This window comes from Phocoena phocoena, chromosome 13 (assembly GCF_963924675.1).
Source record: "Phocoena phocoena chromosome 13, mPhoPho1.1, whole genome shotgun sequence".
Taxonomy (NCBI): domain Eukaryota; kingdom Metazoa; phylum Chordata; class Mammalia; order Artiodactyla; family Phocoenidae; genus Phocoena; species Phocoena phocoena.
This window is the reverse complement of record NC_089231.1, coordinates 15,893,806-15,921,344: the sequence shown is the minus strand read 5'-3', so window position 1 is coordinate 15,921,344 and position 27,539 is coordinate 15,893,806. Positions and strand designations below refer to the sequence as shown.

The 27,539-nt window shown below is 44.4% G+C and overlaps 1 protein-coding gene across 1 annotated transcript; it reads left to right on the top strand.

Annotated features, from left to right (window-relative positions):
• The first annotated feature begins 213 nt into the window (after positions 1-213).
• GRP (gastrin releasing peptide) lies at positions 214-12,387 on the top strand. Its single transcript, XM_065890421.1, has 3 exons — positions 214-352; positions 6,183-6,425; positions 12,350-12,387. The coding sequence occupies exons 1-3, from the start codon at positions 214-216 to the stop codon at positions 12,385-12,387; spliced, it is 420 nt and encodes a 139-aa protein (XP_065746493.1).
• Positions 12,388-27,539: the final 15,152 nt, after the last annotated feature.

Genomic DNA, 27,539 nt, shown 5'->3' with positions numbered 1-27,539 from the left:
GAGCGCTGGGGTCGGCGGTGGAGAACCCCCCTGCGCCCCCGCCCGGGCTTGCATATAAAGTCGGGGCGTCGTGGAGGCTGCAGCAGCGGCGCTGGCGGCGGCGGCGGCGGCGGCGCTCCTCTGAGGTCCCGGTCCTCCCCTCTCTCCTCTGCGGTGGAAGCGCACTCTCCGCCCAGCCTCGCCGCGGCGCTCCGAGGGCTTCCCGCCGGGACCATGCGCGGCCGCGACTTCCCGCTCGTCCTGCTGGCTCTGGTCCTCTGCCAGGCGCCCCGGGGACCGGCCGCCCCGGTGTCGGCGGGCGGAGGGACCCTGCTGGCCAAGATGTACCCGCGCGGCAACCACTGGGCGGTGGGTGAGTGTCCGGCGCGCTCTAGTCCTGCTGGGACCAGCCAGCCGAGGGGGCCAGTCTCCCCATCTCTCAGCTTTTCTGCGGCTCTGCGTTGGGGGTTGGGTTTTGCTCCGACCTTTCCACTCAGACGCCAACCCCGTTCTCCCAAAACTCCACCTTGCCCTTCAGTATCCCGGGAAGCCGTCGGTCCCTCGGCAGCCTCCGGCTGGTCCCTCGGTCCTTTCCCGCTCTCTTCCCTCCCCCCGCAGGACACCCGAGCCAGCGCGCAGCTCTCCAAAATCCCAGCCGTACGCGGAGATCACCCTCCCTCCGCATCTCCCAGCACCCCCTTTTATCCGTCTAATCACAACCCTGTCTGGCACGGTTCTCTCCCTGAACAATTTTGGGGAGCTGGGTCCCCGAGCGCGTCTCGGAGCCCTGGTCCAGCCTGGCGGCTGCGCCTTTACCCCCGACAAAGCCACAGGTGTGGGACACGGGGCGCAGCGCCCCCCCTGGGTTTCAAATCTGTTCAGCAAGCAGCGCCTGAATCCCACCTCTATTTGGGGCTCGCCTGAATTTCCTCAGTCCTTCTTTGCCTTGCAGCGATTTTCTTTTCCCTGCCCTTTTGCCCAACCCTCCCTCCTTCCATCCGGCAGGCTCGGTGCTCCGGGAATCACACCTGGTCTCCACGCTGATCCTGGGTCTCTGTCCCCGAAGTCCTCGCTTTTCTCCGCCTCTCTTCACGCTCTCCCCTAGCTCCTTCCCTCTTCCCCCTGCCTACAAGTCCTGCTTTCCAGGCACGGGCTTGGAGGTTCTCTCGTCCCGGCCCCCGGAACCGCAGCGGCTTGGACCGGGTCTCGGGCCGCGGAGCGCGCACCCGCTTGCTTCCCCGCAGCTGGGAGGCAGGTAGCGGCCCCGCTGCTTCTCGCTGCTCCAGCGTCACCCCGGGGCTCTCGGCCGCGTCGAGCAGAGCCTCTAGCAAATGATGCCAAGAGTTCGACTTCCTCAGACAGCTCCCCACACAGCCATCTACAACAGCCCTAGCATTTCCCGGGAAGCTGGTCGGCCCCTAGAGAGATTTAAGGCGGTGTGTGTGTGTGTGTGTGTGTGTGTGTGTGTGTGTGTGTGTGTGTGTACGTGTGCGTTTCACGATTTCCTTAGTCATCTACTTAGAAGTAGGGGAGGGTGTGTTGGAAAGATACTTGCTAATTCAACTCTCAGAGGATTTACAGACTCTCGGGGTGAAGACTAGGATGAATTTGGAAGATGGGATGAAGCTAGAACTGCGCGTCCTCAGCTCCTGTGCGCTGTGTAGGTTTCCCTCAGAGAAATGGAGCGCTCTGGGTTGCGATACAGTAGTTTTCATTATTACTGAAAGAATCATTTGCCAAGTCTTGGCAACCCCAGGGATGAAAGTATTTGTCATCTTTGAGGGACACCCGGAACCCAGGAGCCTGGTATAGAGAGGAAGGGTTGGGATGGGTGAAAACCCTTGCACTTCCAGAGAGAAGGATACTTAGAAGATGTTAAAGAAGCCAAACCTAGAATCGAATCTATGCTTAAAAAGGGCTCCTGGGAGTTTAGATCAAGTGGTCATTGTCCGGTGTGGCCAGCGGCCAGTGGGCTGGGAAGGTGGAAAGAAACTTCCAGATTTCCAGCCTCTTTTGCTCATCCATGTTTTTGTACTAAATATATATATATATGTGTATATATATATATATATATATATATATATTTAGCGGTACGCGGGCCTCTCACTGCTGTGGCCTCTCCCCTTGCGGAGCACAGGCTCTGGACGCGCAGGCTCAGCGGCCATGGCTCACGGGCCCAGCCGCTCCGCGGCATGTGGGATCCTCCGGGACCGGGGCACGAACCCGTGTCCCCTGCATCGGCCGGCGGACTCTCAACCAGGGAAGCCCTAAAAAGACTTATTGTTGATGTAACCCTTGCAGGCTAAACGCAGGACAAGAGAGTTAGCTGGGAAGCTATAATCATGGTATTTCTGACGCAAGCCAACGCTGATTGCTGTGATTCCAGAGCACATCAATCCCCAGGTCTTTCGGGTGTCGGCCATTTCATCACCCTTCATGGTGGTACTTGGGCATTCCCAGCCCCAAAGTGTACTGACCAGTGACACCCCCAAATTGTCTTGTTCTCTTATTTGTTCTCGAACACACTCTTTTTCCTTTTTCTCCCTTGGCTAACTGTGCAGAGTTGATGAAGAACAAGGGAAAGAGGGAGGTGACATAGAAAATTGCATTTAGATTTAAAATGACATTGCAGTTGCACAAAAGTTTGCTTTGGGTGGACATGCCCTCTGTTGGAATGTGAGCATTCACAAGCATGAATGCCATGTTAGATTTTAAATTGAGGTTTCTGCCCTAAGTAAATGCCTGTCCTCCTCAGTCACTGAAGACATGGAGGTTAGTTTTAATTAATGCAAACGAAAGCTACATATTGCTGTCCGGGAAGAAGCTGTTAGCACAAATTTGCAGGTTTGTTAAGTGAATTGCTTCTTCCAGCTGAGAGGAACGTGATGTGGCCGTGGAAAAACAAGTCAACAGACTGAAAACGTAACCAATTATTATCTGTCTCGATGTTCATGGAAATGTTTTGTGTGCCATGAAAATATAGGTCAACACTAACACTGGGAACTATCCCCCGTGCACCCATGAAATGTTTCTGGTCTTGGTTCTAACTCTGATGTGGAGCGCGCCGTGGAGGGTTGAATGCTACCCAAGCTACTGTGAAATACAGCTGAAGCATCACTCCAGAAAAACTAGCTCTTAATACTCAGCACTTTCTGTCTTAACGGATATTTTCTGAAGTTAGGATAATCTTCAAGTATGGAGCTCAAGAAAATTCTTTTCTGTTGCAAACCTGCCATTTTAGTGGTATTTTTAAGTGATTAAAGAAGACAAAAGCTCCCCCCCACCACGCCTGGCAAGGTTTCATTTTTTCAAGTGCCTATCTTTTGATCTCCATTATTATTATACGGATACATAACAAATGATGATGGGAGAAGAGATGGAAGTGGGCATAGCGTCCACGTTGCCATGGAGACGATTGTTTGGTTGAGGTTAGCTAGCTAAGAAGTACATTAGGACCCAGGGAACGTGTGCTTCCCTGGGACGTTCTAGATGGCGCACTTTCCTCAGAAAAAAGAAAAACATCTGTGGTCTAGGGGAGGGAGTCTGAACACCCATCCACCAAATATGCAAATACTGAAATTCAGTACAAGGTCCCAAAGATCTATGTTAAATCACCCACAGAATGCAGGCCCATTTTAGCCTTCCATTGTAGAAAAGTCACAGAATTCTTTAAGCATGACAAAAATGAAGTTATTTGTAAAAGCATCTCCATCATCCCTCTGCTTCATTGCCAATAACGCCTTTCTCATTTCCAGCATCCTAACCAGATGATAGACAATGACCGAGGACAAGAGCAACTGAGGTTATTACTGGGAGCATCAGATTCTAATCCCACTTTCCCATTATCATGATTCGATTTCCTCCATATTTCTAAGCCAAATGATTTGCTACTTCCTGGGAGGTTGTGGAACATAATCATTGTGATGGCTAAATGCAAAGTTATTTAGTAGATATCTGGGTACCAAGTTCCCCAAGCAGATAAGTGAGGAGCCAGTTTTTCAAGATTCCAATGCTTCAGTTGGGACAGTGTCCTTAATAGAGTCTTAAAATTGTGTGCAGTGTCAGGTCCTAAGTGACTTGGCAAAGCTCACACTGCAATGCAGGAAAACCTCATTTTCAGGCTCCCCAGTGCACACAGAATTAATTTTTCTGAGTTGCATAACTGAGTCATGACGTAGTGATATATGATCTCCATTCCTTTTGATAATATTAGAAAGCCTTTGGCAGACCTTATCCTTATTTCCAGACCCCAGAATGATTTCTAACTGCCTTATATCCTTAGGAAGTTCAAAGACACTTCAAAGCAGTATAACATCGTAGAGTCTGGACTGTGAGCTGATTTTAATCCCAGAATCTTTACTTGCATGTATGTGACTTTTGGCCAGTCTCATTTTCATCAAATTTAGTACAGTGTGGATCAAATGAAATAATCTGCATTTAAACATCCTGTGAGCTGTAAATACACACACAAGCAATAGAGTGACTGTGAGGGCTTCTCTCTTGGTGGACAGAGCAGCTGGGAAGGGGCCTCCTTCCATTTGCAGTGACTGAGGTCTGCCACGTACTGTCTGCGTGATGCTTGCCTTACATCTAATGCCAGTCAACACTGGAGCCACAGAGAGCTCTTTCCTTGTGGGCTTTAAATCAAAAGCACCATAGTTTTACTAGTGTTAGAAATTTGAAAGTGCTATAAAACCCAATTACAGAGAAATGGAGAAAATCAACTGAAGAAAGTAAATAAGATAATGTGAGTATATTCAAGCAACGGGCTAAAACGTAAAGAATACAGACCTTCAATCCCATACCCTTCTGACCCTAAGGCTATCCCCATTTGCATACAGGAATTTCCATGTTTTTAGTGGTTTGGCCTCCTGCACAGCAACTTTTACTTGTTTATATGACAAATGCTCATCTCTGGAGCTAATGATAAACTTTGGTGACCATTTTAGACCTCCAAGAGAAAATTCTGCATTTATATGGCTGAAAAGTGTTGGCCAAAACTTGTCTTCAACCTGTGTTTCATTACAAACTATAATTTCTAGGTACAATTTCTAGGTGCAATTTCTAGGTTCAGTCTCAGCTAAAATTCTAAGAAAGTTTAAATGAAAAATTCCTTTGCTACGTTTGTATCACAGGTAAGAGGAAAGCAACACCTTTTAATTAATTTATTTATTTTAATTAATTAATTTATTTATTTTTGGCTGCGTTGGGTCTTTGCACACGGGCTTGCTCTAGCTGCCGTGAGCGGGGGCTACTCTTCGTTGTGATGCTCGGGCTTCTCACTGCGGTGGCTTCTCTTGCTGTGGAGCACAGGCTCTAGGCGCTCAGGCTTCAGTAGTTGTGGCATGTGGGCTCAGTAGTTGTGGCTCACAGGCTCTAGAGCAGTTGTGGTGCACAGGCTTAGTTGCTCCGTGGCATGTGGGATCTTCCTGGACCAGGGCTCGAACCCGTGTTCCCTGCATTGGCAGGCGGATTCTTAACCACTGCTCTACCAGGGAAGTCCGAGCAACACCTTTTTAATCACACAAAGAAAAGCACGGAGACTTTTCTTTTCAGGAACAATTCAAGATTGACTGGGGTAGATGTTCGAACGCCATCATTCAGCTAGGAATAGAATTCGGTGCACACAGAAATGGTGATAGAATTTTAGATACGGAAGGTTCTTTTGATGTCATCTGGTCCAACATGTTCATTTTATTGTTGATAAAGTTGAAGGTTCGGGATGCTAAATGACTTGAGAGAGGTCACCTGGCTAGTTAGCAGAGGGGCTGGGACCAGACCCAGGGCTTCTGAGCTGCAGCTTGAATTCTGTCCATTCATTAGGCGTTTTGAGCAGGGATCAAAATCTGTCAGTCGTTTATGAACTATCTCCTAATAATATCAATAAAATGCTATTTATCCCACATTTAGGAGAAAGCAGCACAAACACAATTGGTGCCCTTTTTAATTTCTTGTTCATTCATTCCCCTGGGTTAAATTTGTGGCATTCTGTTTTTGTTGGGGTTTTTTTTGAACCAGAGTATATGCTTGTTCTATTTCTTTATGAATGTGGCATTGCATTTTTTTTTAAATTGAAGTATAATTGACATACAAAATTATATAAGTTACAGGTGTACAACATAGTGATTCATAATTTTTAAAGGTTATACTCCATTTACAGTTATTATAAATACTGGCTATACATTGTTTTTGTTTTTGAACAGGACATTTAATGGGAAAAAAGAGCACAGGAGAGTCCCTGTATGTTTATGAGGGAGGGAGCCTGAAGGAGCAGCTGAGGGAGTACATTCGGTGGGAGGAAGCTACAAGGAATTTGCTAAGCCTCCTAGAAGCAAAGGGGACCAGAAGCCATCAGCCACCTCAACGGGAGCCCGTGGGCATTCGCCAGTCTACCTGGGATTCAGAGGACAGCAGCAACTTTAAAGACGTGGGATCGAGACTCAAAGGTATAACGAACATACTGGGGAAGTGGGAATGGGGTGAGGAGGGGTCGGGGAGGTAGGAGGTGTTTGGGGAGAGTTGGAAGGAGGGGAGGTTTGAGCAGGGAAGAATAAAACTGTTCAGAGGTAAGACTTCACAGCAACTACATCGGGCTGACATCAGTACACACTCAGAAAATGAGTGGCCAATCCTCATGCTAGCTTTTCTTTTCAACATCATAAATTATTTTTCCTCTTAATACATCAAACTCCAATTTAGGAGTTTTGTTAGCAACTGTGCATTGATAGGATTTTTTAGCCTACCAGACCCTTCCAAAATATTTTGATAGTGAGGCCATAGATTATTTGAGTTGATCCCTGTGGATCTACAGATATGTTTTTTAAAATTTATTTATTCATTTATTTATTTTTGGCTGTGTTGGGTCTTCGTTTCTGTGCGAGGGCTTTCTCTAGTTGCGGTGAAGGGGAGCCACTCTTCATTGCGGTGCGCGGGCCTCTCACTGTCGCGGCCTCTCTTGTTGCGGAGCACAGGCTCCAGACGCGCAGGCTCAGTAGCTGTGGTGCACAGGCTTATTTGCTCCGCGGCATGTGGGATTTTCCCAGACCAGGGCTCGAACCCGTGTGCCCTGCATTGGCAGGCAGGTTCTCAACCACTGCGCCACCAAGGAATCCCGATATGTTTATTTTTGATGAACACTAGTGGAAGGGCCTATTCACAGAAGCTTTTGGAAGAGAGCATTCTTGCTTGCTACTTTTGATGCAAAATAGTACTCCTTCATATTTGTTCCAAGATTACCTAGCTCGGGTCTCATCCTAATATTTTAAAACTTGGTGAAAATATCTCAGGTCAACTGATCTGTTCAGTATATGATTTTATAGAGGATAGGGGAAAAGAATTATAACAAATTGGCATTGTTTAGATACAAAGAGAGTAAATGAGATAGAAGAGAATAAAATTTATAGGAAGAAAGCAAGGCAACTGAAAATGACGTGATTCTCATTAACTTTTAAGAAGTTTCCATGAAATTTATGATAAAAGGCAAAAATAATCATTACAATGCTCCTAATAATAACAACGGCTAGTTTTAGTGAGTATTTTTTATAATCCAAGTACTGGGTGAAACACCTTACCTTCATCCATTTCCTCGGGTAATGCTCACAGCAGTCTTAGGAGAAAGATTCAGGAAGATTCTATTATTCTCTCCATTTTAGAGGTGAGGAAACTGAGACCAGTCGTGCAGCTTTTCAAGGGAAAAGCCCGCGCTGTCTGCCTTGGCCAGTCCACTGCCATGTGAGGCATCTTCTGGGAATAGTCCTCATTGATCTTAAATATGAAGGATGCAGGATGCAGTAGCAGCTTTCCCTCTCGATGTTTCTGCCAATAAATAATAGTGTGTTTCACTCACAGACCTTGGAGAGTTCACCATGTCCCTCTTTCATGGTGGGTAACTCTGATTGATGACCCCTTAACAGAGGCTCGGGGCTGGCGTGGCCAAGCCTCGGATGGTTTCTCCAGAGGGAGGCTTTATGTGTCACCACTCTTCGGTCTACTGTGGATTCTCTGTGCTAAATGCAGAGCAAAAAAAAAGTTCCTTTGTTGCATTAAGCACCTAGAGAGAAAGTCTCTGGTAGCCTTTATTCAGAGAGAAAATCAGGATTCAATCAAGCAATACAGAAATAAGTATCAACTTTGTACAGAGCCCTGAATGATTAATTCTCTTGTCCACACCCTTGTCTGTGAATAGATCACGTGGTTCTAAAGGCTCTCGGAATTTGTGATTGACTTCTTGAGCCCTGGCTGGCCTGGCCTATTCTTGGCCAAACACTGAAATGGGGCTTCCCTGGTGGTGCAGTGGTTGAGAATCTGCCTGCTAATGCAGGGGACACGGGTTCGAGCCCTGGTCTGGGAGGATCCCACATGCCGCGGAGCGGCTAGGCCCGTGAGCCACAACTACTGAGCCTGTGCGTCTGGAGCCTGTGCTCCGCAACAAGAGAGGCCGTGATAGTGAGAGGCCCGCGCACCGTGATGAAGAGTGGCCTCCGCTTGCCACAACTAGAGAAAGCCCTCACACAGAAACAAAGACCCAACACAGTGAAAATTAATTAATTAATTAATAAACTTCTACCCCCAACATCTAAAAAAAGAGAGGAAAATAATTACATTTATAATTAAACAACAACAACAACACTGAAATGGACTTACCCTCATAGCTCATTCATAAAATAGCCCCCCACGCCCTACCACGTTATTAATCTATAGTGCTTCATTTTGACCCAAACAATACCCACTTTGAATCACTTTATTCCCCCAAACTTAGCTCTGCATAACTTTGGAATGTTTTGAAAAATGCAACTCCTTCCGCAAGGATCAAAATTTTTCTGCCATCTTCAGAAGGACATTCTGTAAACTTCAAAGGCAATTGCAAAAGAATAGCTCCAAAAAGGTCTCCGAGCAGCAGTTCTATAGGATGGATTGGGTGGCCAGTCACAGAAAGTGACTGCGTTAAGAGGACAATACTTATCAGTATACAGTGTGAGCTGGAAAAGCCATCTTTTTCTAATCAGGCCTTGCTTTTCTATTATATCTCTTTATGCTTTGTTCCTCTTTTTACAAGCTCAGAAAGCCCATCTCATTTAATTCCACCTCAGATTGAATAACTAGCTATGGCACACATTGGTACCATTCTTTTGGATGTATTTCCCAGCAATATGAAAAACAATTTGAACACTTAGTTTAGTCTTTGCACAAAACCAAAACAGTTTATCACTTCTCTTGCTTTGGAAATTCCACCTCAGTGAAAGTATGTTGATATGAAAACTGAAAACATCCTACAATTATCTTATTCACAAGGAGGAAGTACCAGGAGAATCATTCTGTTAGAAATCCTTATATCTCTCAGTGTTAGAAAGAAGTTTAGTAATGTAGCTGAGCATTATCAGAACTAGCAGCAGGGGGCTTCCCTGGTGGCGCAGTGGTTGAGAGCCCGCCTGCCGATGCAGGGGACATGAGTTCGTGCCCCCGTCCGGGAAGATCCCACATGCCGTGGAGCAGCTGGGCCCGTGAGCCATGGCTGCTGGGCCTGCGCGTCCGGAGCCTGTTCTCTGCAATGGGAGACTCCACAACAGTAAGAGGCCCGCGTACCGCAAAAAAAAAAAAAAAAAAAAAAAGAACTAGCAGCAGGGATTTTCAGAGGCTGAGGACTTTTCTTAAACTTAAAAAACTATCCACATATACTCCCCTCTCCCGTTTTAGTAACAAAACATCAAGTCCTGTGGCCAAATCTCCCAGAGCTGTAGTTAGAAACTGAGCATCTTCCTACATTTTGATGACAAAGATATTTACTTGATTCAGAAAAGATTCATGTAAATGCGCACTGAATCTAGACTACTATGTCACAGCAAACAGGAAGTTTTTAGCAACAATTATGGCTAACCATTTTCAAGGTGAACCTAAATCTTTTAACTTTACCCTTCTCACAAAAGTTAATGGAACTTTTACCCTATGGTTTCTATAACATGAAGCAGTGTTCAGCTCAGCTCCAGGCCCTGATCCATAACCCTGGATGCGGCTGTGGACTGTCCTGAGTTTCAATGAAGGTTGAGGTTAGCCTTTGGGTTCCTTTTGTAATTGGGACCCAGTTCATTGTTTTTTGAAGCCTAGGATTTTTTCTCTTATTTGGCGAGCATGAGGAAAGGGAACTGGGGAATGCATTGCTGGGGGTTTTACGGAAAGGAAGTAAATGTACAAATTTGCTCTCACTTTTAAGGGAGAGATCCCACTGTCCCATCAGATCAGTACAGAGAATAGAAAGGTTCTATTTATTAATATGTGAAATGCTCCAACGGAAGCTCCAAATATAGGGAAAGAGTAACTAAAAAGCTTCTGATTACCCTGTTTCTATGAAGGCGGGGGCCAGCTTCACTCTGCTGGCTCCCACCTCAGAAACAGTGCCTCTCAGTCACAATGGCCAGCTTCAAACAATCTACATACAATAAATGCTGGAGAGGGTGTGGAGAAAAGGGAACCCTCTTGCACTGTGGTGGGAATGTAACTTGATACAGCCACTATGGAGAACAGTATGGAGGTTCTTGAAAAAACTAAAAAGAGAACTACCATATGACCCAGCAATTCCACTGCTGGGCATATACCCTGAGAAAACCATAATTCAGAAAGAGTCACGGGGCTTCCCTGGTGGCGCAGTGGTTGAGAGTCTGCCTGCCGATGCAGGGGACACGGGTTCGTGCCCCGGTCCGGGAAGATTCCACATGCCACAGAGCGGCTGAGCCCATGAGGCATGGCCGCCGAGCCTGCGCGTCCAGAGCCTGTGCTCCGCAACGGGAGGGGCTGTATGGCAGCATCTTCAGGCAGCCTGGCGACCCTTAATAGTGCAGCCTGGGCTCCTGGGGAAAAATGAAGCTAATTGGTCTGTGTGGGAATTGAACCCCAGGCCCTGGCTTCACTATCACCTGGTCAAAACAATGGAGCCACAGAGCAGATAATAACTAATCTGAGAATCTCAGTAATTCCTTTATTAGAAACAAATGGCTGGTCTGGACGTTGGGGAACCTGAATTGCCAGAGAATCTTGGAAAGTGTAATAAGCTCTCATCTGGATAAAAAGTGTTTTCTCATCTCAGAGGGTAAAGGGTGCTATATGGGAACAAAGAAGTGTTTTGAAAGGAGAGCTACTTGGGCTTCCCTGGTGGCGCAGTGGTTGAGAGTCCATCTGCCGATGCAGGGGACACGGGTTTGTGCCCTGGTCCGGGAAGATCCCACATGCCGCGGAGCGGCTGGGCCCGTGAGCCATGACCGCTGAGCCTGCGCGTCTGGAGCCTGTGCTCCGCAACGGGAGAGGAAAAAAAAAAAAGTAGAGCTACTCATTCTTCCTTCAGTCTTAGTTAATTTGAACAGAAGACACAACAAGCCAACCACAATGCATTTAGAACTGGTAGAAACCCCGATTGCCTCCTCCTCCCAAGTTGCCCACACGACTACCATTTACAGTCATGGGTTTATAATATTGAATTGTGTAGTTCATAAACTAGCTTTGATTTGTGGAATGAGGCATTGCCAAAGCAGCAAAGTAACAATTAAGATCCCACATTCCTTAGCAGTCTCCCTACCCAGCTGCTACTTTAGTAACAAATTCCTGGGGATAATACATGTAATTTCCAACTTTGGTCAAACTATACCTGTGTAAATGAACTTACGAAACAGAAACAGACTCACAGACATAGAGAACAGACTTGTGGTTGCCAAGATGGGGAGGGGGTGGGGGAGGGATGAATTGGGAGTTTGGGATTAGCAGATGCAAACTATTATACATAGAATAGGTCCTACTGTACAGCACAGGGAACTATATTCAATAACCTGTGATAAACTATAGAGGAAAAGAATATGAAAAAGAATGTATGTACATGTATAATTGAATCACTTTGCTATACAGCAGAAATTAACGCAACATTGTAAATCAACTATGCTTCAATAAAAGAAATTTTAAAAAATAAGGTTTTCTTTAAAATATATATATATATATATATATATATATATATATATATATATATACACACACACACATATGTAGTCATATCAGAACACAAGTTAAGCTAATATAACAAAAAGACCTGAAAATATAGTGGCTCCCCGAAAGGAGGAAGTTAACTTCTCTCGGGGGACAGCTGTTGTTCTCAAGCATTAACATGCTCAGAGTCATCTGGAGGACTTGTGAGAGCACAGATGGCTGGGTCCCATCCCCCGAGTCTCCAGTTCTGTAGGTCTGGGGTAGACCTAGGAATCTACCTTTCTACCAGTCTCCCAAGTGATACTGATGGTTTATTGGGATGGATTTACTTTTAGCATTAGACTTTGCCATCACTAACTACGTTTGCTTAACTCTTTCTAATATTTTTTTAAGTTGGTGGACTCTCCAGGTTCTCAGCGTGAAAGAAGGAACCCCCAGCTGAACTGATACTGACAATGGTGGCCTCCCTCAAAGAAGCAAAACAAAACCCTCAAGAGACTGCGTTCTATGGGCATCAGTTCTACTGGGTCATCAAGTTTCCTTTATGCAAAATACTTAACTATTCTTGTATCTTTCAACTTTGACTCAAGTCATGATTTTCAAGCAGCATCTTCTGGTTTGAACTTGTTTGCTGTGAATAATTGTCCATAAAGAGTGCTCCAATTAATGTTCTTTACATCTGGGCTATTTGTCTATTAGATTCCAGTCCTTGTTCCCATTCACAATAAAAGCTTAAACATATTGTCCAAAAGGCAGGTAGTTTTCTTATTTCAATTCCAAATGAGAGGACAGTGATTAATACTGAGATTAACAAACAGGTTGACGGTGAACTTGTGTGCTCATTGATGAAAGCAGGCTGAGTTTTTAGCTTTGCTCTCTGAAAGCCACTTACTGATTCCTTGTAGTGACTTAGAGCCTTTACAGATGCCACTTACTAGAAGCTCAGACTTGCTTTATCGTTACCCAGTCGGATGGGCTAGGTTGAACATAGAGGTTGGCCCTCTTCATCATATAATAATTCCCATCTCTTCAGCCCTTACCATGACTAGGTATTTTGCCAATGGTACTGATATTCTCCTCAAAATAGTTTCATAAGCTGAAAATGATCCGTCTCGCTTAATAGCTAAGGAAACAGAGTTAGGTCAGCTGACTTGCCCAAGGTCACACAGTAGATGGAACTGGGATTCCAACACCTAAAGTCACCAGATTTTCTGTAGCATCTGACAGTTTTTCTATTGCCTCATTTTGAGCCCCTCTTTCAGTAGATTTAAGCCTAGCAAGTAGCACTGTTTCTTCAAAATTCCATTGCCAGCCTGAGAGAAGTAGTCCCCGGGGCCAGATTTAGTCAGCTCCACAGCAAAGGGAGAAAATCGGTTCCAGAGATTCCCTTCCATTCTCAGAGAACATGGCCTGGCGGTTCACAACACTCCCCAGTTCCATTTTTATCATGCCATTCACACATTAACAGATTTTAAAGCTTCTTTGCCATATGTTTGGATTTCCTTCATTTGGGGAAATCACATATGAAATGGTGAAGAGATTTATCTTGCCTTTGTTCTGATTATCAAAGAACCACATAAGATGTGATGTGTTCTAATTTCTTTTAAAATCACGTTGATTCCCAACTTATCCAGAGCCAGACCAGGGAAAATATGTGAGGTGTGTTTTCAGTGTCCTGTCACCTTCCTCTTCTTGGGACGCCCTGGGCCTCTTTCCCAAGAACTCGATCCTGAGCTGAGAGCACTAAAGCCTGCCATGCAGTTGATGATGAAAGGGAAGCCCTATCACCAGGATTCACCCTCCAGTAGGACACTCATAAAGATGAAAACAACCTTCTAGACCCAGGGGACATTTCTCCAAGGGTGGCATTTCAGGTAGGGAGAGGAAGACAATGCTTCTGGAATAACCCCATCTAGACAGTCACTTGTTTGGTTGTTTCATGAGAGTAGATGTGATCCTATGTTTCAATTGCAATCATTTTTCCCTCATGTGCCCTGACCAAGACACAAGAACTGCTCACTTGAATCCCTTGACCCTTGCAGGCGCCTAAGTACCAAGCCCTGGTCAAGACTAGAATCCCTTTATCCATTTATCTGTCCTTGAATGGATAAAGAAGATGTGGTACATATATACATTGGAATATTACTCAGCCATAAAAGAGAATGAAATAATGCCATATGCAGCAACATGGATGGATCTGGAGATTATCATACTAAATGAAGTAAGTCAGAAAAAGAAAGACAAATATCATATGATATCACTTATATGTGAAATCTTTAAAAATGATACAAATGGGGAATTCCCTGGTGGTCCAGTGGTTAGGATCCTGCGCTTCCACTGTGGGGGGCCTGCGTTCGATCCCTGGTCAAAGAACTAAGATCCCACAAGCCGCGTGGCATGGCCGAAAAAAAAAAGATACAAATGAACTTATTTACAAAACAGAAACAGACTCACAGGTATAGAAAACAAACTTACGGTTACCAAAGGGGAAAGGTGAGGGGGAGGGATAAATCAGGAGTTTGGGATTAATATATACATACTACTCTATATAAAATAGATAATCAACAAGGACCTACTGTATAGCAATACTCTGCAATAACCTATATGGGGAAAGAACCTGAAAAAGAACAGATATATGTATACGTATAGCTGAATCACTTTGCTGTACACCTGAAACCAAACAACATTGTAAATCAACTATACCCGCCCCCCTCCCCCCCCAAAAAAAGAAAGAAAGAAAGAAAGAAAAACTATTAGAATACCTTTACTCAAGAGATACAGCTTTCCGGGCTTCCCTGGTGGCGCAGTGGTTGAGAGTCCGCCTGCTGATGCAGGGGATGCAGGTTCGTGCCCCGGTCTGGGAAGATCCCACATGCCGCGGAGCGGCTGGGCCCGTGAGCCATGGCCGCTGAGCCTGCGTGTCCAGAGCCTGTGCTCCACAACGGGAGAGGACACCACAGTGAGAGGCCCGCGTACCGCAAAAAAAAAAAGATACAGCTTTCCCTACACGGAGAGCTTTCCTGAGCACTTGTTTGCAAGTGTAGCCCCGTCACCTATCTGTGTGGGCTTATTGGGTCAGGGAATTTTCAGCTGCAGATAATAGCATCCACCTTGAGCTGTTTAAGCAGAAAAGGAAAACTCCAAAAAAGCCAGGCCTCCGATAGGTTGACGAGATGGCTGCCACGTACTCTGCTACCCCTACAGCATTCTGCAGAACTGCTGAAGTTAGCACTCTCTTCCATCGCCTCTGCCACTACCTGTGCCCCTGGCATTATGCCCCTCAAACTCTCTTCCGCCCTTGGCTTACTTCCAAATCAGTTTTGAATGTCTGCGTCTGATTGGTGGAAGCTAGCCTGTATCTAGCCGTGAGGGAAGCTGGGAAATGTAGTTTTTAGGGTTCTACTTTGGGAACACGAGACGAAAACTGTGGGGCCAGACAACTAAAAATGGGTACGTGCCATCTGCTTCTACAAGGATGAGGTCACTAGCCACTGTAGTCGCTGACCTTCAACACACCCTGAAAGGAGTTCAGGAATGAGGCACTCTGTGCTCTGGGAAAAACTGGAAGAACAGGTTTTTAGATAATTAGATATTTTCAGGAAAAGATTTTTAGGAGCCCAACTCTTGCATTTCCTCATATCTATAAAAGCACTAAAATCATTAATGGAAACACCTGCTCCTCGTGACCAGCAGTAACCTTCCTGTGACTAGCAGCTACCTTCTGCCAAAATGTTTGCTTGATTGTCCTTATCCTTCTTCACCCAAATCACATATATACCGGCCTCTCCGCTTACCTCTTCGGAGCAGTTCCTCAGAGCATCTGAGAGGCTGTCTTCCAGGATATAGTCCTCATTTTGCCCAAATAAAACTTAACTCACAACTTTCACATTGCACTTTTTTTTTTTCAGTCGACAGACCCTATCAAAAAGAAGAGAGGGTGTTTAAAAGATATGGTCAGCCACAGGTTACAGATGTCCCCTGCCCCTGTGCTCAAAAAAGAATTTCCTCTTTGATTTCTGACCATTCCTATTCTAGAGAAGAGTTAACACCCAGCCTGGGATTGTGGGAAAGGAAGAGCCTGGTGGCTGCTCTCTGCAGCACACAGCCTAGGCGTGTGCATACAGCAAGGAGAGAAGATTGCTTTTAAGACGTGACAATATTTAGGAATCCTTGCAGCGAAGTGGGATAATCAAGAGGAAGAATCCAAAAGGGAAGAAAGCAATAATAATTGCCTTCAAATTTTCTCTTTTAAAAACAGTATTTTAATTTATTTTAAGCATCACAGGGTGGATTGCTCTGGGTAATTTAGCGGTCTTTGCTTATGATCAGAAGTTCAGTAACACACTCAGCAGATATTTCAAGCAGTGCAGTACCATTTCTAGCCCCACAATACCCACCTTTCCATCCCTATTGGGGATATATGATCACCACAGAGCATCTTAACCTAGCTCAGATGTGTAGGGAGTAATCTAAGTAAAATGTGGGATTTACATAATTCATTTCCTCAACCACAGGCTGCTTTAATCAGAGAGTATGAGATAGCTCTTCAAGGGAAACCCACAATGATAAACTATTGCCATTCCCAAAGCAGAAAGACCATGTGAAAACTGCTGCAATGAACGTGAGAATGCAGATATCTCTTCAAGATACTGATTTCATTTTCTTTGGGTACCCAGAAGTGGGATTACTGGATCATATGGTAGTTCTAACCATGGCTCTGCTACTCTTTGCCCTGTGATCAGACCCATTAAACTAATTAATGGATGATGAATGGATGATTCCACATGACTCTAGATGGAAAAGAGACTATTTTGTAGACCTTCAGGAATGACCACTGTACCAGTTAGGATACCTTTGGATGTTCATAACTGAAAGCCCTCAACTCAAATTGGCATAAAAGATCGATTTATTATTTCATATACCAGAACTCCAGAGGGAGGTAGTATTCATCGTTGTTGAGTTCAGTTTAATTCAGTGACCCAAATATATCCTCAAGGATAGGGGTCTTTCCGTCTTTCCACTCTGCAACCAGGGTTCAGATTTATCCTTAAGCTGACTTCTCTCATGGTCACAAGATGGCTGCTGGAGTTCCAGCTGTCACATCCAGACAAGACAAAATTCAAAAGAAGAAGAAAGGCCACTTCTTTTCAGGCTTCACCTTATTAATAGTGATAAGTCCTTTCCCAGAGGTCCTTAACTCCCTCACACCTCAGTGACCAGCTGGGTCACATGCTTGCCCTAATCCTACCACTAATGAAGAGAACCAGACCACTACGACTGACCTCACCGATTTGGATTTATCCATTGAGTCACGTGGGAGGAGTGTCAGGAACCTAAGCAAAGACTCTCTCAGTAAGGAAGGAGGATGGAATGGATGTGGGAGGAACTTTCAACAGTGTCTGCAATAGGCATGAACCTCATTTCTTGTGACCTCACACAACCCTGGTTCTAGCAGGATAACAATTTCAAACATTAGTCACGGCTATTAAGTGTAAACATGCTGGGTTTTATTCCATTCTCAGATGCTCATGTAAAGTCCTTTCATAGTTTTAAGGCCACGAGCCCGTTAGAGCAAGCGACAGTCCGTTTCTCTTGCTGGAAGCACTTAGGTTGTGACTGCAGTTGATAGGTCGCTCCTGGCTTTTGACTGAGCCTTTCTCATACTTTACTCCTTCCTTGCCTTGCAAGACAAGTGGCCGTGACTAACCACATAATAGCTCCTCTGACTCTACTGCTGAAATGAACAGAAATGGAAAGGAAATCGAATTGTACTCTCCTCTACCTGGCAATTTCCCAAGATGCCTCAGCTAGAGATCGCTTCCATGGATAGGCTGGGGGTTGAACTGGAATTTGAAAAAAATAAAAAATAAAAAAAATACAAACCATCCAGACCAGATTGTAGGAGGAGCTCTTTTCTTTTCACTTAACTCCTGGGGATGGAGGGAGAAAAGAAAAGTGAATAATGTGAAAAACAATTTAACTTAGTAGTCAGGAACTGGCAGCCTGCTGGTTGGATGTTTGCCTGGGCAGTGTCTTAAAAATGAGAACTAGTGACAGAAATTTCAATGTCAACGGATTTCACATACGAATCTCCCTGTGGCAGGGAGGGGCTCACATTCTCCAATTTGCCACAGTCCCCTCCATGCCCTAGTGCCCCCCAACCCCGCCTGCTACATTTGTTTACATTACCTGCCTGCCCAGTGAGAGCTGAGAGGATGCACAGAACCTGTCAGTCCATCATTCCTGTGCTAATCTGTGACACTCACCATGCTATTTGGTATTTCAGCATGCCCCTATTAAAAAGCAACTAGTCTGGGGAAAGAAAATTATTTGCCGTTAATGTGTTAACCCCATAGCCCAGGCGGAGAAGACCGGCAAAGGTAAGGAGGTCGCCACGGGAACAGGCTGCCTCTGCCGCCTTCTCCTGCCCGACACTTTCATTCTCTGATGAGAGGCTTCTTTCTCAGTCCCCACTCAGCCCCCAGGATGAGCTGCTCCCAGACTTGCCTTCTGTCTGCCTCTCCATCTTCCTGACATACACCTGACTGTGTAGCTCCCTTCCCTGTTTTTACTTCTTCCTTTTACCAGCACCAATCCTCCTGTCTCCTCCATCACTAGGGTCACAAGGTCGCCTTCTTCGCTATTGGGCACTTTACCATGAGTTACTTCCCCTTGGCTTCTGGTCTCATCATTGTCTTGGCTTTCTTCCTGCCTCTCGGCCTCCTTCTCTGTGTCTCCTTCACAGCCTCCTCCTCCTGGGTCCTGTTGAGTCCTGGGAGTTTCCAAGACTCCCTTTCAGGCTTTCTTCTCATCTTTGACCTTCTCTGTAGCAAACTACTCCCATGACACCACAGTGACCCCAGATTCCTGCTCAGCACAGATTTCTCCTCTGAATTTTCTTTTAAACTGAACAAGGGTATTTGACGTCCAGTTATTACATATAAAGTAAGCCTCAAATTTACTCTAGTTCTGGTCTTTATTCCTTCATTCTCTCTCTTTTTGTTTGTTGCATCATTTCTTTTTTTTTTTTAAGATTTTTTTATGTGGACCATTTTTTAAAGTTTTTATTGAATTGTAAATTTACAACTGAATTGTAGAATTGTTACAATATTGCTTCTGTTTTACGTTTTTGGTTTTTTGGCCACGAGCCATGTGGGATCTTAGTTCCCTGACTAGGGATCGAACCGTTACCCACTGCATTGGAAGGCAAAGTCTTAACCATTGGACCACCAGGGAAGTCCCACATCATTTTGATAATATTAGTGTAGATGACATTTACGTTCTGTTTTGTCATACTAAGTCCCACAATTTTTTTCATCCTAGTTATATAGATTGCAAATATTCATGCTCATCCACAGTTCTTTTTTTTAATTGAAATAGTTGATTTACAATGTGTTAATTTCCACTGTATAGCAAAGTGACTCAGTTATAGGTATACACAATTCTCGTGCTGTGGTTTTCTCTATTATCTCTTGATTAGATGAAATCCATCCTCTAATATTCATCTTAATAAAGGCTCTTAAGAAAGAATAATGTTCCTTGAATTCTTTCTCGTTCAAAAACTATTTGTCCACAGCCTCTATTCCTGGAGGAAAGTGATCTAGACTCAAAATCTTCCCTTGAGTATCATAAAGAGATTCCTCACAGCTTCCATGACAATCTCAGCTATTTGGAGCAGTATTTATATATTTTCTTTTCATCTTCAAGTCGTAACTATCTTCTAGTGACATTGCCATTGGTGTTTGAAGCTCTTGTTTCTTTGCATAATATCTAGGAAGAGTAGTGAGGAAATGGGAAGATGCAGTGTCCCAATACTAGGTTCATACAAGAAGTCTAGCCCATGGGACTTAAAAATGAAGGTAGAGTGGAGTTCCCTGTTGGTGGATCCAGTGGTTAAGACTCGACGCTTTCACTGCTGTGGCCCAGATTCAATCCCTGCTCGGGGAATTAAGATCCCGCAAGCCATGGGACGCCGGGGGTGGGGTTTGGGGGGAGGAAGGAGGGCAGAAAGACATGCCTTTGACTTTTCCTTTACTGGGGTGGGGGGAGTGGGGGGTAGATACCGCTTTAGCATGAATAGAAGTCAAACTTGGAAACTCCAAATAGATTATCTTGTTCAGTTTTTCAGAACAATCCTTAACATAGATGATACTATGCCAATTATATGCAGATTAGTACCTTGTGGTATACAAGTAAACAACTAGCTCAAGGGCGCCTAGCTTATAAATTGGAAAAAGCGGAATAAAACCCATCCTTTAAACTCCGAGCCAAGTTCTTGTTTAATATACCACAGCTGTCTCCTACAAATACCCCAGAGTCAAAATGATAATTCCCTTCCTGGCACGGTTAATGTCTGTTCTTCTAGGAAGGAAGAATGAATAGAACAATTCTTAATCTCCTTTCCCATCTCTGAGGCTTAAGTACCATCCGCAGCTCTGTCATTGGAGGGTGGCCAAAAAGATCACAGAGCTTCAAAGTATCTCCTCACCAGATTTCTTACACACTTAAATTCTGTTAATTTTTTGGGTTGGTCATTGTACCCCCAGAAATTGACTCTTAAAACATAAATATGTCTAGGTGGGTGATATATTAGGATATTTAAGTCATTAATACCCTGGTATTAAATACCAGGTATTAGAAAATAACCTGAGTGGCAATCCTATAGCATATAATGTCTAATGGTAGGACTAAACTTATTATCTATTTGTTGTCATTTGAAGGATACCAGGAAGAGAACACCATGTATCAAATATTTTTTACTGCATAGGCAGTAAAATTCTAAAATTTTACTTTTAGTATAATTCTAAAATTCTACCTTTAGTATAATTTTTAATTAACTAAATTTGAATTAAGAATTGCCCTATTTCAATATCGACAACAATATTGTACTACAATCGTCAAATTCGCTAAGAGACTAAAACTTAATTATATCAACCACTAAAAAGAGAGGAAATTATGTAATGTGATAGAGGTGCTAAATATCACTACGATGGCAATAATATTGCAATAATTAAATGCATCAAATTAACACATTGTACATCTTAAATTTACACAATGCTATATGTCAAATATATTCAATAAAAAAAAAAGAATTTCCCTACGTCAGGGCTCATTTTATTAAAACACGCAAATATTTCCTCACTCATGCTTTGAATAAATTGATTTAGAACTAATTCCTTCCTAACCTGAATTATGGAGGGGCATGAGAAACTTGAAAGCATAACATTTCTTGGCCTTCCTAGTGGCTTTAATGACATAAGAATCCCCGGGGTTGGGTTGACTTGGCCTAAGTGGGAATCTGAGCAGAAAAGGGCTTTCCATCACAGGGGCAGCGTGAAGCCCATGGACTTGCGCAGACTCAGAAAGGAAGGCCATTCCTTGGCTGAGAAAATGCTTCTCATAGCTGGCGGTTCTGGGAAGTAAGGCTCTGTTGGAAAACTCCTAGTGCCCAATTAGCAGGTGAAGTTCTCAAGATGACCACCAGATGGCACCCTCAGCCAAATTACTGAAGTACTCTGCGGGATCAGAATGTTGCAGCTGGGAGGATTTTTGAAAAGGTCCAACCATTTCTATTCTATTCTATTCTATCCCATTCCATTCCATTCCTTTTATGTTTAGGCCGTGGCAGTGAAAGTTCGGAATCCTAACCACTAGGCCACCAGGGAACTCCCTGGTCTAACCCTTCTATTTTACAACCAAGGGACCTCGGCCAGGGTGAAACTACCTTGCCGGAAGCCACATATCAAGTCGGCGGCAGAACTGGGGTTCCTGTGACCCCTTGACAAGGAATCCAATCATGTCTCTATGACAGTAATCTCAAGGGATTCTCCTCACCCCAAATGGAGCAAAAGACAAAAACGACACAAGGAGCTACTGTTTGAGTCTGAGGACAAAGTCTTGCTTACGCAGATTTTTGGCCAAGTGTCAGGCAGTCCGATTTACTGTGGGCTTGTTTGCTCTAGAAATGAGTCTGGGGTGGGGTGGGGCGAACACAAAGCAGTGGGATTTGGAGATACAACAAGACAGACTGATCCCGGGAAAGTAAGAGGACAACAGGCAGGGAAAACCAAGGAGAGATGCCTGGAGATGAGCTTTTTATTTATTTATTTATATTTTTTAACATCTTTATTGGAGTATAATTGCTTTACAATGGTGTGTTAGTTTCTGCTTTATAACAAAGTGAATCAGCTATACATATACATATGTTCCCATATATGGAGACGAGCTTTGCACTAGGGACAGAACGATGCAAGGAGGGGAGAAAAGGCAATTTAGACAGAGGATGCTCAGTGAAAGAACAGGAATGGGTGCACCACTGCATCAGGGCAGGCCCGAGGCAAATGGCATGTAAGCCCAGCTTCCCTGGGGCCCAAGGCCTCTCTCTCGTCACACTTGTCCCTCCCCACCCCTACCTCACCAACCTATCACTGCAGAAAACGTTCTCCAGCCAGGAGCTGACATCACAGAGTGAATTTCAGTGAGCGTCCTCTTTCCCAGGAGAGTTGGCATTTTAGGCTGGTCTCTCCTTTTGGATAAAAAGGTGTTGTCCACCTTAAGCAACAGTATAGAAGAGGGGCTTGGGGAGAGCGAGATGCTGTCAAAGTCAGCGGTTTAGAGCAGAGGTTTTCTATTAACCAGAAGGTCAACAGGAAAGGAAGTGGGTGAGTGAGATATGCGGGTGGAGCCTTGCAGGCAGAAAGAGAAGTTGAGATTTGAAACTGCAGAAGAAGTGTGTGGATGTATTGATCACTGTGCCTAGGACAGTAGGCACTCATTATCTGTTAGCTGAATTGATACGTCCTTATTGAATGTGAAAAGGCTCCCTGGCAAGGGAGCAACACGATGAACATGGTATTTAGGAAAATTCTTCCAACGTGAGTACCTGAAATGGATGGAGTTTAGTGGGAAGACTTAAAAAAAGAAAAACAAAACAAAACAACAGCTTTACTGAGATATAATTCACATACCATACAATCCACCCATTTCAAGTGCCTCATTCAATAGCTTTTAGTATATTCAAAGATATAGGCAACCATTCATCACCACAGCTGATTTTAGAACATTTTCATCACATCAAGAAGAAATCCCATATCCTTTATCCCCCGCTGTGTCCCCATCTCCCTGTCCCCCAGCACAAAGCAACCATGAATCTATTTTCTGTGTGTATAGATTACCCTATTCTGGAATTTCCTATGAATTTCCATTTACGTGGTACGTAGTCTTTTGTGTCTGGCGTCTTTCACTTAACATAATGTTTTCAAGGCCCATCCATGTTGGAGCATGTATTAGTATCCCATTCCTTTTTATGGCTGAATAATATTTCATTGTACATATATATCACATTTTGTTTATTAATTCATCTGTCAATGGGCATTTGGGTTGTTTCCATTTTTTAGCTATTATGAAGAATGCATGTTATAGACTTTCATGTACAGGTTTCTGTGTGGATGTATGTTTTCATTTCTCTTGGCCAGAATTGATGGTTCCTATGGTAACTCTATATTTAATCATTTGAAGGACTGCCAGATTGTTTTCCAAAGGGGCTGCAACATTTTTACTTTTCCCCACGAGTGTATGTTGGGTTCTGATTTCTTCACTTTCTCACCAGCATTTCTTGCTGCTGACTTTCTGATTCTAGTCAGCCTAATGCATGTGAAGGGGTATTTCATCGTGGTTTTATTTTTCATTTCCCTGATACCTAATTATATCAAGTATTTTTTCTCTATTGTTTTTCTCTTCTCTATTTTATTCATTTCCACTCTAATCTTTTCTATTTCCTTCCTTCTTCCTTCCTTTCCTTTCCTTTCCTTCAAGTTTAGCTTGTTCTTTTTCTAGTGTGTTAAAATGGAAGGTTAGGTAATTGATTTGCAATCTTCTTTTTTTAATATAGACAGCATTAACAGCTATAATATTCTCTCTAAGCACTGCTTTAGCTGCATCCCATAAGTTGTGATATGCTGCATCTTCATTTTCACTCATCTTAAAGTATTTTCTGTGGGGGAAGATATTTCAGGTAGAAGGAAGAGCTTGGATAAAGGCATAAAGGTAGGAAAGCTTGGGTCAAGCTTCGTGGTCAGTTGAGTTTGGCAAGAGCAGAGGGTGTGTGCAGAAGAGTTTGAGTGATGGAGAAAGTTAAGTTGGAGTCATCTTGTATGAAGGACCAAAGAGTTTATTCTGAATGGATTTTAGATAATCAGTTGTCATTTCTAGGACAATTGCCTTATTTCACTTTCTTTCTAGATGTGGAATGAGTGGCTTTCTGAAGGTGCAGAAGACAGGTGGGGGAAAGTTCAGAAGGAAGGACAGGAATAGGGTCAATACAAACACAAAAATCGGCGAAGTCTGTGCAATTCCTACCCTGCTGCCCCCTTTTTAGAGAAGTGGCTGATGGGGTCCAGCCACCACTGTGACTACTTCCCAGGCAGGAGGAAACACTGGCAGTGTTTCCAAAATAGCTGCATCCCATCCCCCTGTAGGAGGAAAAAATTGTATATCCTTGTTTCATCACTGGCTAAGTTTTAAGTTTTGAAAATTCTAACAGTCTTGTTGCCCGTTCTTTCCCTTTTGAAACTCTCTCTCTTTAGCTTCCATGTCACCACGCTTTCCTGATTTTCCTTCTCTCACTCCCCTGCCCTCCTCCAACACTGTCCATGAAACGCTGGAGCCTCTCAAGGCTGACTCTGTCTGCTCTTCTCACTCCACACTCCGTCTCTCTTGGCAAATCTCATCTCATCTCTGCCCATGGCTTTGATTATCATCTGTGCACCGATCTCAGAGCTCGGATAGCAGCCAGCTCTGCTCTGAGCTCTGAGTCCCAAGCCAGTACTAGGAGTTGCCTACCCAATATCTCTACTCAAACTCATTTGATCAAGACTGAACTCACAATCTCCTCATTCAACCTCAAACCTGGCCTCCTTGTCACCACAGGAGGCGTTCATGCTCTTTCCCCTCAATTACTGCAATAGCCTTCTAACTGGTCTTCTAGAACCCTCTCTCGCCTCCTTTCCAGCTCTTCATACTGCAGACGAGATGATTTATTTGAAATGACCCTATCCCCACCTATAGCAGACATTAGCTAATTTTTGGCCATCCAGCAGGTGAAAACACTTCCTATGTTGGAAAATTCCCCTCCTTATGAGTCTTGGTTGGATGCAGAACTTGCCTCCTAAAATTGTTTTTAGCCACGTAGACTCTTACTTTCTCTTTCCTTTGGCCTCTGCCAGACCAGCCTTGTTCCAGAGCGTCAGCCTGGCCCCGGTTCCTCCTCCTTCGCGCATGCCGTGCCCACCTCCACCCCTCTCCTCTTGCCTGGCTAACTTGTTTTCCTCTCAGAGTTCAGATTGAGTGTCACTTCTTCAGAGAAGTCTTCTGTGACTTCGTGGTCTAGGGCAGATTCTTTGTTATAAGCTCTTATAGGATGGAATGCTTTCTCTGGGCCTCACATACCCCTGTACAGTTACTGGGTGCTTCTGTTGGGTCAGGCACTGAATATGCAGGGCAGGACCAGAGAGCTGCCTTCAAGGAGCCCACAGTCTCCCTTGGGGCCGTGGACATCACTATGGGTGAGTGCTGGGGTAGCACTCCCTCAACAAAGTGCTCGGGGGAGGGGGTGGAGAAGAACAAGGAACCGACTGTTGCAAAAAGGCAGGCCAGCTGCACAGAAGGCAGTAGCATCTGGGCCAGGTCCGGAAGGAGTCTGCCTGGGGGGGAGGGGGGACGTCCTTCCAGGCAGAAGGAATATTCATACTCAAAGCCATAAAGTGAAAAAGCACATGGTGGACCAGTGACATGCAGAGAACTCTGGTGTCACTTAAGCAGAGGATGAGGAGGGAAGGGGGTTGAGGAGGAAGGCAAGAGACAAAAGCCTGGAAAGATGGGTCGGGTCAGATTCAGAAGTGGCTCAGACGCCATACTCATCAGCTGCTTGGCTTTTGTCCCATGAGCCATAAGGAATTGTTTTAAGCAGAGGAATTATTTGAAGCACCTAATTCTGACTACAATGTGAAGGACAGATTGAAAGGATTTAGGGACAGGAAGATAATATGGAAGCTGTATCTTTATAGCTCCAGAGCTTATCAAAAAGAGAACCCAATAAATATAATAGGTAGGGCTTCCCTGGTGGCGCAGTGGTTGAGAGTCCGCCTGCCGATGCAGGGGACACGGGTTCGTGCCCCGGTCCGGGAAGATCCCACATGCCGCGGAGCGGCTGGGGCCGTGAGCCATGGCCGCTGAGCCTGCGCGTCCAGAGCCTGTGCTCCGCAATGGGAGAGGCCACAGCAGTGAGAGGCCCGCGTACGGCAAAAAAAAAATATATATATATATATATATATATACACATATATATATAATAGGTAAATGAATCAATGGTGAAATAGTCCAATAAATGTAATGGGTAAATGAATCAATGAAGAAATAACCATAAACTGGGACCATGAGAAGCATTGCATGCCATGGGAGGCCATGCAGCCCGAGTGAGAGTTGATAAAGCCCTGAGCTGGAGAGTTCGCTGGAAACACAGGGCTGGGTGAATTTAAGAGACATTCTGAAGTAAAATCAATGGGGCTGAGTAGTTAACTGCCTACAGGCATTGAAGAAAAGGGATGAATGAATTAGGGTTAGGTTTGCTTAACAGTGACCAAAAACTTAGACTTAAAACAGAGAGCCCAGGTAGCAGTCAAGAGCTAGCATGGTGCACCAGTGTCAGGGACTTATCGCATATGGTCCCTTCCATCATGTCAATCAATGTCCTCAACATGGGGCTTCATGACATGGTCCAAGATGGGGGCTCCAGCATCACACCTATCTTGTAGCCAACAGACTACAGGACAGAGACAAGAACAGGGCGTGCTGGTGACCTTTAAGAACTTACATCCTAAAAGTGTTTTCTGTTCCATGACATTGGTCATTATTTAATCATATCCAATTGAAAGGGAGGCTGGGCGATGTCTCTGTTCTGGGCAGCTAAAATTTGGAAGATGTATGGCTGAGAAATAAGGTAGAAAGGAAACTGGAAAATATCTTGCCTCAAGGGGTCAAGAACAATTTCATCACATCCGTCGGGTGGCTACGAATGCAGAAAGAGAGAGGAGAGTTTTAAGAAGGTTTTTGGGAAGCCACACTGTAAAGACAAATAAGTTTTGTTTTGAACGTATCTGTTTTGGGGTGGCCTGTGGGACGCCAGGTGGAGAAAACCAGTAGGCACTTGCAAACGTGTGTACAGTTTCATTCTTATTTCCTCTACTTAGGCTATGCTCCTTGAGGATGGAGACTCTTGTTTATTCATCATTACATGTCCACCACACCTTGCAAGTTTCAGGAATGGATAAAGATGACAGGAAAATCAAGAAGGTGAAAAAAACTAACAGCTAAGTTTTTCAAGTACAAATGGGGAGAATATAGAACCCAGCCACTGTTAGCACTGGAAAGAACTTTCTCAGACCACTTTGGACAGGAAGGTAACCTCCTACGCAGTTCATTCAGAACCTACTAACCTAAACACACACACACACTTATACCATGTACAGAGCAGAAGAACACTGCTTTTAAAAATGAGGTGTTCCGGGGACTTCCCTGGAATAGAATAAAATAGAATAGAATAG

Excerpts from the sequence above, each read along its gene's own strand:
- GRP (XM_065890421.1), top strand. The coding sequence starts at position 214 with ATGCGCGGCCGCGACTTCCCGCTCGTCCTGCTGGCTCTGGTCCTCTGC. Across the intron at positions 353-6,182 it reads CGGCAACCACTGGGCGGTGG|GACATTTAATGGGAAAAAAG; the intron begins GTGAGTGTCCGG and ends GTTTTTGAACAG. Across the intron at positions 6,426-12,349 it reads CGTGGGATCGAGACTCAAAG|GTTCTCAGCGTGAAAGAAGG; the intron begins GTATAACGAACA and ends TGGACTCTCCAG.